The sequence below is a fragment of the Zophobas morio genome, unplaced genomic scaffold (assembly GCF_036711695.1).
Source record: "Zophobas morio isolate AGI-343-1 ecotype UQ-CSIRO unplaced genomic scaffold, CSIRO_AGI_Zmor_V1 ptg000005l, whole genome shotgun sequence".
Classification (NCBI taxonomy): domain Eukaryota; kingdom Metazoa; phylum Arthropoda; class Insecta; order Coleoptera; family Tenebrionidae; genus Zophobas; species Zophobas morio.
Window position 1 is genome coordinate 2,408,966 of NW_026972110.1, and position 12,578 is coordinate 2,421,543.

General features: G+C 33.2%; 1 protein-coding gene across 1 annotated transcript in view; it reads left to right on the forward strand.

The window, feature by feature from the left end:
• The first annotated feature begins 1,663 nt into the window (after positions 1–1,663).
• The window catches only part of LOC135121403 (histone deacetylase 7), a 53,702-nt gene continuing 42,787 nt past the window's right edge, over positions 1,664–12,578 (forward strand). The window contains exon 1 of the mRNA XM_064045727.1: positions 1,664–2,222. Within this exon, the coding sequence (XP_063901797.1) occupies positions 1,873–2,222 (350 nt within the window). The 5' untranslated portion in view covers positions 1,664–1,872. The remainder of the gene's footprint in view (positions 2,223–12,578) is intronic.

Sequence of the window (12,578 nt, forward strand, 5' to 3'; positions counted from 1 at the left end):
GTCATATGATGTTCCTTTTTTAAATATTCGTCTTGTTGTCAGTTTTGTCATGAATTATAATCTAAAATAAAATTAATTATGACAAATCACAACTAAACTGTCAGATTTTCATGGATTGCTCGAATTTGAAACAATCGTGAACGGTTAATATACAGCCATCCTTCTTTGGTATACATAGTCTTTCCCATTTCTACTGAAACACTGTCTTAATATGAACATTGCCAAAATTACGATCAACGAGTGTTGTTTCAAGAGAAATCGCAAAAACTTTAGACCACAAACTTTGGCCATTTCTACTGGAACGTCATCGTCATTTGTTGATCGTAAATTTGGTAACGTTTATTTTCAGACAATTTTATTACTAAAAGCCGTTCTCAAGCAACCGAAAGTTGTTACAAATGGCTACATTTTAAACAAAATCAATAAGCGGTCAGCAAATGCTGTTAACTGTAATATAAAATTGTTTTATAAACATAATTACTGCATCTAGCAGCAGGGTGATCAACTGATCAGTAGTAATTATTAAATCAGTGCAGAATTAATTAAAACCCCAACTTCTAGATTTTATCCCTTCTTATTGCAAAAACAAATTTGCACTCATATTTAAATTATCCTCGTATCTACTCGCACAATGTTTTAAAATGTTTGCATCAATAGTACTACTATACTTACGTCCAAACAACTTTCAGTATATACATTATTGCCCTGCTAAGTATATAAGATTTGGCTCTGCGCTGCTAAGTATTCTCAGTTTTAATTTTTAAGTTAATATTGTATTTTTCTTCGTGAGAACTGTAGCTACTATGTAGTGCATTTTTTTAAGTAATCATAGGGATTCCCATGTTAAATTTTACATGATGTAAATTACATCCCATGTTAACTTATATTTGAGTAAAGATTCGGACTTGAATATGCTCTAAATTACAGGGTATTTCTTAAAAAAATATATATATATATATTTGGGTATTTTTGTGGGTAATATTGTAGGCAGCCATGTAAAAACAGATGTTTACCTAAAGTTTCTAAAATTTAGGTACTCGATGATTATTACTCGTTCGATTATTGGTTTTTACTGAGCGAAATTCGTCAACATGTCGCAGTACGCAATTAAGGAAAAAGTGTATCGATAAGAGAAATTGCGCAAAATTTTGTCACATCGTCACCAGACTTACAGGTTGTCTCTATTGTGGACATCAAAAATGCAATTTCAATGAAATTATCTATTATTTTCTTGATTCATTTTTTAATTCCATCACTGTTTCTTTTCTAAAAACTGCAGTAAAGGTGTTTAATGATTAAGTTAAAATTATGCTGTCAAAAATGATGCGCAAAGCCTGCTACGATGTACGTAAACTTTTTAATCAAAATAATCAAAAAACATTTCTGGGTTTTCACCGCAACAAAAGTCAATATGGGGTCTAAAATTTAGCATGGGAATCCCTATCGCCACTTTTAAAAAAAGATGCACTGTATAAATATTCTTCTGTAATGGGACGACCCTGCCATTGTCCAAGGTTGTTCCGAGGTGTTGCCGGTGTTAGCAGGAGAGAATAGGTGAATACAACGGCTGCGAGCCGTGTGCAGGAAAAGGAAGGCGCTCTCTTCACGATTCACGTTCGCTCCGTGCGAGGACGCTACCTCCGGCCGACGGTCCTGCCGCCGTCGCGGCTGCCTTATCAATAAGTGTCGATCCGACAACAGCGCTTCCGTCCGCGCTGCTGCGGTGTGTTCCTATATTCAGCGTTCCAACCAGTGCGACCGAAATGACCTCACACATAATTGACGAATTAATTCTGACAGTTGTTGTGCCGTTGTGGCAGCAGTGGTGAGTGCGTGTCGCGTGGTGACGGTGTCATGGACCGTGCCTAGGGGATGGCCGAGCAGCGAGAGGCGCCCGAGCGCGAGCTCGAGCAGCAGATCTTGCAGATCAAGAAGCAACACCAGCTTCAGCACCAGATCCTGCTGCAGCACTTCCAGCAGCAGCAGCAGCACCTCGCCGAGCAGCACGAGCAGCAGCTGCGGCAGCACCTCAAGGAGTTCTGGGAGAGGCAAAAGCAACTGCAGGAGCTGAGGCAGAGGCAGCAGCTGGAGGCGCTGCGCAAGAAGGAGAAGCATGAGGAGAGCGCCGTCGCCTCCACGGAGGTCAAGCACAAGCTCCAGGCCTTCCTTAGGCAGAGGGCGTCGGGCTGCCCCAAGACGGCCAGGACGGAGAATTCCTGCTGGTGAGTGCAACAGCTGACTCCTGCATTCCTGCCAACCTTAAATCTGTTTGTAAACAATGAGGTCGCACCGCATTCGTTTCGTAGAAATATTTCCAGGGACTCGTTAATTGGGGTATTGTTGCGTGTTTTGATAAAAACAGCGGTTTGACGAGAAGGATTACCGAATTCTGGTAAGGTTACAACAACTCGGAAAATAAACGCAATCGATTTATACTGCTGATATGCAGGTACTGACTGTATTATTGGTTTCATAACAATCATCTCGATTCCAGCACATCTGAATTGATCATTTTTGCCGTATTCTTCCCAAAATAATGTAGTCTTGCCATAGTTACATCATATCAAATAAATGTCTTTCGCATTATTTGTTCGTATCGAATTCAGGTAAATTTTTAATTTTATCGACTTTTATCAGTTGCAGTAGTGTCATGTAGTATGTAACCAAGACATCCCAAATTGTCCAGACATTATGCTCTTTTATAATTTATGTTGATAATAATCTAAATCATCTGACCAACTGAAAATAAGTGGACGGATATTATTGAGTCATATATTAACAAAAAAAAAAAAAATCTTTGGAGAAACCAACGTTCAAACGAGAGTATGAGAAAAGCCCCCGTTTTCGCCTGTCTGTAGTATGTTGGCGATTTCATCACAAACAATCTCCGAAACTACTGGACTGATTGTTGTGAAATTTTATACGTATTTTAAGAATAGTATAGATAATAAACGGCAACCAGAATTTGACTGATCGTCTCCATCGACAAGTTGATGGCATCACCTCAAAATTTTGCATGGTGAATACCATTTAAATCTATGAAACAACATACTCGTTTATGCCTTGAGTTTTTCCCCTACTAGGGATTCAAAATTTCTCAAAAAAATCCAAATTATATTGTATTCCACTGGTAACGCGAATGTCGCGCGATTCTCTCATTGACAATTTCTGGCTAAATAACCTTAGATCAATGTTTTGGAAGTACTTATACAGGATGACAAAAAAATTAATGAATGGAGCAGTTCATTTATTTGGTCAAATCATGAATCATGGCATTTTCCCGAAAATTTGCACCACTACCACTGTTATTAGTATTGCATTGTATGTATTGATTCCAACTGATAATCTATATATGTATATTTACGTGTTCTTGCTAAAAAGTTGATGACGTCCATCACAAAATTTTGTTATCAAAAACAGACGCATAGCATGTTTCTTTATCTATAATTTAATAGTCAAAACGTATCTTTATTTTAACTTATTACCATATAAAATCGCAAAATCAAATTTTATAATTTATCTGAGGAACTGGATTTGTTTGATTGTACTTTAGGGATGAGGGAAGTTCGGTCTAAATAACCTTAGACTAATTTTTTGTGTATTTAGTTGGATTTACTTATTTATTACTTATTTGATGTTAGATACTTGCTTTCTTAGCACTATTATTATTTTATACCTACATACTTTAATAAAATACCGCAGTAAATATTGAAGTTATAAGACGTAATTTAGAAGGTACAATTAGTAAAAATAATCTTCTAATCAGCGGTATAGAATAAGCTGTATTTTTCATCCCCCATTGTGCGCAGCAGACGAAATTTTGCAGCGTGCAAGTAATAGTTTTCATTGTTTTACCCAACAATAGAAATGGAATTTTACAGGCGAAAAAATCAGTGGAATTATTTTATCCATAAACTTTTTTGGTGGTACATTACGTTCATTTTGATGCGTATAACATTAACACTAATAAATTCTAACGCAACTGTATTTTCACAACAATTGGGTAGGCATTTCATATCTTTCAGATTTCATTTAACATAATGTTACATGTAATACTAAAAATATTGTTAAAAACCAAGTTTAATGACATATTAATTGTACTACGATATTGAAAGCAAAATAAATGTAATTTTTTTCCGATTCATTGTGGACGCTACTTGTAAAATAAATTTAAACGAAAAAAATAATGTCATTAAAAAATTAATTTTTGAATGAATAACAAACACGTTTATAAAAAATTAAATTCGCGAAGGAATAAAATTGCAATTCTAACTGTATCCAACAGACAAGGAATTAGTCTGTTTCACTAAGTTGCAACAAATTCTGTAATTTCAGACTTTTATAGCAGTCTAACGGTTATTAATTTTGTTTCTGATTAAAAAAACTCTTAAGTTGTAAGGATCCAATGGGGCATTTACGTCTGCCTAATTTTAAAGATGCAAACAAAAGATACATCATCTTCGTAAACGATGTGCGAATGTTTTCAGAAGCCAAAATTTAATTATGTCAGAAACAAATACATAATCAGCGTCAAAGAAGTACAACAATAATATGTAATTGTCGACAACGTTATCTGAGACAAGAATGAGTTTTCTGGTTCAGATAACCATATCATTATTACTCTTTTCTGCTATCACTTTTAGTTGACACAACGGGGACAGTTTTCACTATTCACTACTTTGTAAAATTTACTCTAAAATAACAATTAATGATGCATGCTTTGTTTTTTTCTTGAAATAAAATCTATAAAATTATTGGATGGTAGATCAATGGTAAAATGATGTCGTTTTGATTAGTTGGACCAGTTTGCGCCTAAGATCATTGAAAATTGAAAAAATTAGGAATGAGGTGTCTACAAACCTATTTATTTATTTTGCTGTACGGTGATATGTGCTTTGTTAGTTAACATTTACGTAATTACTGGTAAAGTAAATATAGCCATTCAGATTTTGTGGAAGTGTTCGTGATAATTGTAATCTGCAAAAATAACTGTGCAGGACCTTACTTTTAATTAAAATGTTTTAGCCGAAATTCGTATAAATTGTGGAAGTTACAGTTACGCGTAACAAATCTCTGAAACGAAACTTTGTACACAATTCACTCGTGTATAATAGAGTAGAATGTGATAATATGAATTTGGTTACAATAAAATGTTCTAAAAATAGATTTCGTTGAAGGTGAATTGTAAAATCGTTCTAAAAATAACATATGAATATCAAGACAGTGACATTTTATCTGCTTGTTTAAATTTTAAAACGCCGTATAAATCCGGTATAAATCGTTTAGATATGCAATGTTGTATGTTGAGAACATAATTGACGTTAACAAAAAAATAATAATAAATGTTACGATTTAGCTGAATACGTATGTAAACAGTTAGTTTGAATGTTTTTTACGGTGCATTTATAAATTTCTCATTGGATTTATTCGATGCCAAAAGCAACAATTAGGACCTGAATGAATTGAATCTTGGCAAAATCCACTGCTTTCGTTGCTTAAAATCATACATCGTTTGTTTATCAAATATACTATGATTCTTATTTTATATCAGGGTTAATCACCTACAGTATGCTCTTTAAATTTTATTAGATCAGTTTAACTACATAGCAGATTTATTTTATAAGATAATAATTATTAAATTGAAGTGAAGGTGGAAAACATTTCTTGAAACGCACTACGTCACCAATATTTTTCCTGGAAAATTATTATGACGTGAACAGCAGATAGTTTATTTTAAAGATTTATAAAATGGGTACGAAGGTAATTAATTACGTAACAGTATTCCTTTAAGTTGAAAAACGTACTTATTGAATAAATTATTACATTTTTTGTCCTCTGCAGGCTGCTGACAATTTAATAAATATGTTAAAGTAGTTATAATATTTTTAACGAATAGAATTATCATTTATGAGTCCCACGTTAATGAATAGACATGTCTAAAAATAAAATAAACTGAGTTTATCTATGACAAAAATAGAATTGACATAAACAAAGTAACAGACAAGTTAAAGATATTTGAACAACGTTTAAATTTGTAAGTACTTTGCATTTACATTTGTATTCTTCTTAGTCTTTCCATTTTTACTAATTATTATGTTTTAGTTGCTAATTACACTAAATTTATGAACAATTCAGAAAGTTTACCAAAAAAAGTAATATCGGTTTATTGGTAAACTGGTAAATATACTAGATATAAGTCAAGATTGTGACAGATTAGTTACTATACATATACTTCATATGCAATGCTTACTTAACGGAAGTAAATTGTGTTTCAAAATTAATGCATATATGTGAGTAAAATGTCACTTGCTACTTTCCGATAGTAATGTAATTCGGTCCATCTGACGAATGGCGGATTTCACGTTTTCTTGACGTTTCGTAGCTCCTAGATTGTGAAAGAGTATTGCGTTTGTCTGTCATCTATTAAGTAGTAATTTTATTAATTACACAAATAATTATAATCTTCGAAACTTCTGGACCGATTGTTATGGAATTTTTTCGTGTATGTTAAAATTACTTTTATTAAAATTTTATAAAATAATATGGTGCAATATATTATTTGGGTTTAGAAATGCAGGGCCTTGCAAAATTAACGCCAATTTTTTTTGTAACAAATTTTGTTATTTTTTGGGTTTTGTTATACTTCTTCGACCCTGGCCACATCTTCCTGTTTCCCTTAAGGGAGGAAGAGCTCGCGATATGGTCGAATTAACCACACGAAGATGTTGATCGATGTAATCTAATCCCTTCTTCTTGCAAAGCCACTGCAACAGAACATTCTTCAGATGTGAGGTTTCTGTAAACCCGCCCAGGGGATTTATTTTTGTTTGACGTTGTCAAAATTTGCGAAAAATACCTTTAAAATTCATTGTACTTATTTTTCAAATGATACATCATTTTTTTACAAAAAAACAAAGACTTCTAATAGATCAAGGGGCACATTTTCGAATCTACTTATACACATTTTTAGTTAATAATTATGAATTAGAGACCAAATCAGAAAAAATAATAAAATTTATCTACAAAAAAATTCAATAAAATTTTGCGTTAATTTTGCGGGGCAGTGTATATAATTATGCAAATATTATATGTATAGGGGACCCCAGACAAAACTCCGCGGTCTTATATCTTGAAAACGGATTGAGATATTGAAATTCTGTAACCACTATTATTTTAGCTTGAAGTTTAATTTAGTACAATAAATCACGTAAGTGTTGCAAATACGCTAAATTTTTTATGTATTACCACAAAAATAAATCCAAAGGCGTTAAGTCTGGGCTGCGAGCAGGCCATCGGGTAGGGCCTCTATTACTGACCCAATTCTTATAACTATGTAAATGTTTGAAAAATTTAACCATTTTCCACAGGTAGTTCAAGATTTTTGATGTTAAGAAATACTTAATAGTAATCGTGTAATTGTGTTTATTTTATACTTAGTTATTTTTATCTTTTACCGACAATTTTTGTGATGGTAAAATGTAATTTTACCCACTCTTATGTCATTTTTACCCATAGTTCAGTCATTTTTATAACCATGAAAACCGAAGTTGAAGTAGAAATGGAAATATTTACTCTAATATTCCCTGATTCAGTAAATTTCAAAGTAAGAAAACCAATTTTTATTATTCAAAAAGTTTTAATGAAATATTAAATGCTACTTCTTGTGGTACAATTACCTGATCCATTGTACAAGTAAACTTATTTGACATATACCTTGTAAAACTTTTATGACTTAAGCGGCTTAAACCAAACCACTCTTATAAGTCAAACTGGCTATTGTAAGGACCCGAACCGCAAGGATTATTACTGTCCATTGTCGTCATAATGGAGCTGTTAACTGAATTAAGCAAGTTTGACTTATAAGGGTGCTTTGACTTAAGCTGCTTAAGTCATAAAAGTTTTACAAGGTATACACCCAACGTCAAATGAGTTTACTGTAAATCAAGACGCGTTTTCATAAAAAGTTTGACGTTGAAAAGAATAAACAATGGTATGTAAAACTCACAGCCAAATACTGCATTAAAGGTTGCGGAATGTTGTTATTTATACATATTAAAAAAAAAAACGACAAAAGTATAAAATAAAATTTTGTATTCCAGTCGAAGGTAAACGAAAATTCACCTACTCATGAAATTTAGGCTACTCGCTCGCTACGCTCGCTGGTTAGGCAAACTTTTCATTCATTTCATTTGTTACCTGTCAATATATGGCAACTAGATGTGTATATCTCTTCATTTAAATAATTTGTATAATTTAGTTAATACTAATACAACACAACGTTTTTATATTATTATAATCGTGATTTAATAATTTATGAAAATCCGTTAAAAAAATATACCTTATATTAAAAAAAAAATGGTCGAAGTTAATTTCGACAGAACTTCCCTCGCTCCTGAAGTATAAATCCAACAAATCTCGTTTCTTTGAAAAATTATAAAACTAGGTTTTCCGATGTTTGGTTTGTGATAACCTCTATAAAGTAAAAACCAGCGGCATAAATAACACCCCCGCAGCTCCTTTTTTTATGAGCGTAGTAAAGCAAGGATGTTCTATGGGAACGCCTGTCTACTAAAAAAAGACTCCGGTTGAGAGTTTAAATGTCTGGAACATTATTAATAACATGATTTACTATCACCCTTTAATGAGGAAATTTTTCAATCATACGCTTTAAGTGTTTATACTGCCATAAATTTTATTTAAAAGAAGTACATAGTTATTATTGCCTCTCTGAATAATTAAAAATATTAAGGTTGTGGCAGACGTCCTTCTTACTAAAGTAATAAGTGTACTACTCTTTAGTTTTTTTTTTTTTTGCAAGCAATAACTATTGAAATCGATGAGAATGAAGTTTATTGGATTAACCGCAGGGGAATGAATGATCAGCTTTACACGAGAGTACGCAATATTCTTTTGCTACGATTGATCACAAACTGTTAGAAGTATTTTTTTCCCTTCTTTTCAATTAAAAATCGTGTGATGCATACGTACCGGGACATTTTTTAACTGAACATATGAAGGTAAGTATGAGTCTAATCCCTATATTCATTTATAAAAAACACACATCAATGCACTAGAGGTATGTAATCAATGTTACGTAAAAAATACACACCTGATTTTGTAGAACAAGAAATTCCAAAGTGGTTGGAATGAAATTAATGAAGACATTGGGTTTTCTTCTGCGTAACATAAGCTTTGTATGATTTAACTCCTTTTCTTCAGTTAAACATAATTTGTTCTATTTTATTTGTGGCAGATGCTTCAAGTATAAATATTGTTTACATTTTTGTAAAATATTTTTGACAATAAACAAGTTGACTTTTAGTTTTTTTAATGAAGGAGGCTTTATGCGACATTGGTTGCATACTTCCAATACATTGGTGTGTGTTTTTTTAAAACTGAACATAGGGATTAAGCTCATACTTTTAATATGTTCAGAATTAGAAAAATGTGCCGGTATTTTTGCTGACGTAGTCGCGAGCTTTTTCTGTTATCTAACATAAAGTATATAACTGCTTAAAATAATTATTTTTTTAGTAGTATTGGAAAAAAATTATTTAGTGATATTTAATAACAATAACCCGTATTCAGCGCCATTCTTTAAATTATTGTTTATCTATTTTTTTACTAATCAATTGATTAAACTAAATAATTTTTTAAATCGATATTTTAGTGAATGCCCTATTCACCGCCGTTGTTTACGCTTCTATTAACTAATTAATAAATTAATGAACATTCGGTTGACAACGTCGCAAAATTTCGTGACATCTCAATATCCCTTGTGTCAAATATAAGCAGACATTCAATTTGTGTTATTTGTGAGTTCAAGGAGTTGATTGAAAGCAAATTTGCAGCATGTAAGTATGTTAAGCAGCTCACCAAAAACAAAAGGTAGGTAATTGTTTACATTAGCCAGTAGCCGATTTTGCCGAAAATGTTTTTACAAAACCTTCATACTACACCCTCCTTGTGCCACAAAAAAAGTTAAAACTCCCATTCATGTACTATTTTATGGTACGTAGCCATTGCTAATAATTTATATGGTCACCAACGCGTCTAGGGGTAATGGCGGGTTTTTAGTGGACGGAGAACGCGAAGCTAATGTAAACAATTAGCAAACAAAAAGGTATGAAGACAAGTTGTTACTGAATATACAGGGTTAGTCATGAGAGAATTACTTCTGAAAATTATTTTTACGCAACCCAAAATACTAATACCCTGTACCACTTGATATTATCTAAATTTAAAATGAAATGCCTAATCCATGATTGCTTTGACTTTGGCAGTGTCACTTTGACGTTAATTAATTTTTAACATTTTTTTTCATCGTTGACTCGCCTCTAGAGCCCCATTGGATCGACGACATACAGTCAGATCAATCTGGGCTATACTGAAGCCGTAAGTGCTCTACCAATGTTGTTCGCCGCTAATGTGCATGTGTTAATTCGCCATCTCTGCGTAACCTAGAGCCTCTTCGAAGTGCAAATCTGCAACCTCTGGACTTCTTCGGCCATCCATTTACAAAAAAGCCGTAGCATCCCCCCAAAATGCCCAACATTTTCAACAGATTAGTAGTTAAATTATTTACTTACTTGTTTGAGTTTGTGTTGTAACCTTTGAATAAAATGCCGTAAAAGGAATTTTTAGAAATAATTTTCTCGTGATTAATCGGTTGCAAAAGATCAAGAGGCACACTGACAAATTTATTAGCGGCACCGGAGGAGATTTCCGGCTGGCTGCGGTACCAGCATGGACACTCGCGTAACCTCCTTTTCCACAATTGTCAAAATGAGATTGCCAAACTCAAAGCAATCATGGATTAAGCATTTCATTTTAAATTCAGTTAGTATCAAATGGTATATGGTATTCGTATTTTGGGTTGCGTAAAAATAATTTTCAGAAGTAATTCTCTCGTGACTAACCCTGTATTTACTTAGGGCGAAGACAAAGCAATCAGAAGATGAAAAAAAAAGACATAAAAGAAACAAAAATTTTACGGAGGAAGAAAAGTCACACATAATTAGCTTCGTAAAGACACATGCTCAAGTTTTAGAAAGCAAAATGTCGGAACCGAAAATAAATAAGAGAAAAAGGGAACTATGGAGTCAGTTAGCCATGCAGTTGACCGCGAGTGGCAGTGAATGCCATCGGGATGGAGAGTCCCTTAGAAATGCCTATTATAGGTTGAAGCAAGAGGCAAAAACATCAGTAAAAGGGAACCATATATTATTCTAACATGTATATTTTATTCTTAAACAATTTTAGGTGGGCTCCTTTAAAAAAAGTTTAAAAAAAACTGGAGGGGGTCCGTCACAAAGCGAACCTAGTGCACTAGACTGGGCAATTGCCGACATTTGTCCAGTTGATTTTGAAGAGGACGAAGCCCTCTTTGATTCCGATGTTGTTCAGGATAGAAAAGTCCAGGACACTGTTAGTTAAAGAACAAAATACATAAGATAACTGTAATTCAATATCGAAATTCTATTTCAGGTCCCAACATCAACTGATGGTTTAGTTGACCCAGAAAGTGGCTTTATAATACCTTGTGGAAGGTACTTTATTTTAGTGAATATTGTGAAAAAAATAGATACATATACTTATTTTATTTGTAGTCAATCTCCAACCGAATTTTTTGCTCCTCAGTTGGATTTACAGAATCTTCCGGAGATCTCTTCTTCACCGTCAATAAAAAATAAAAACAAAAAATTAAACGTTCAGCACAAAATGGTTTCGATCCATGAGGACCAAATTCAAACTAGGAAAAAAAACGAAACAGCGTATTATGAAAAAGAAATAGAATTTATAAATTTAAAAGTGAAACATGAAGAAGTTCTGTTCAAGGCTAAGCTGCGCCGTGAAAACGCAAGAAGAATACATGAAAAAAGAACATTTTTATTAAAACAACAGTTATTAAAATTACAAATAGAAAAATTACAAGATCAAAAATAAAACGTTTCAAATCTTAATTACCTATTGTTGTTACCAAAATATCGTTGAATAAATAAACGTCTAAAAATATTTCCTTGTTCATTTCTGGGATTGGGTCGAATAGGTTGATCGTCATTATCACTATCTGATTCTGACGAATCATCTTCAAAGTTATTGTCCCTCTCGAGGCGAATATTGTAAAGTATTGCTGTTGCAACAATTACTATTTTTGCAGTGCTTAATTTTGTCTCCAAGTTTCGCCTCAGTGCCTTGAACATGTTTTTCCATCGACCAAAGCAGTGTTCAATAACCACTCTAGTTCCTTTATGCGCAGCATTGTATCTTAGCTCTGCTGCTGTTCTTGGTTGTAGCAATGGTGTCAACATATATCGAGTACAGGCATACCCACTATCACCCAAAAGAATCCCTTGTTTTAGATTGCTCTAAATGTGGAAACATTTTTAATTATGTTAGAAATACGGATACAAGGGGATAGCTACCTCAAAATCCTCTTTAATGCGGGAATTGTTAAAAATTCTAGAATCATGGACGTTCCCCCTCCATCTGGTTACAATGTCCATGATTCTGGTGTTTGAATCGCAAATAACTTGCACATTCAATGAATAAAAACCTTTCCTGCAGCAGTATAACAG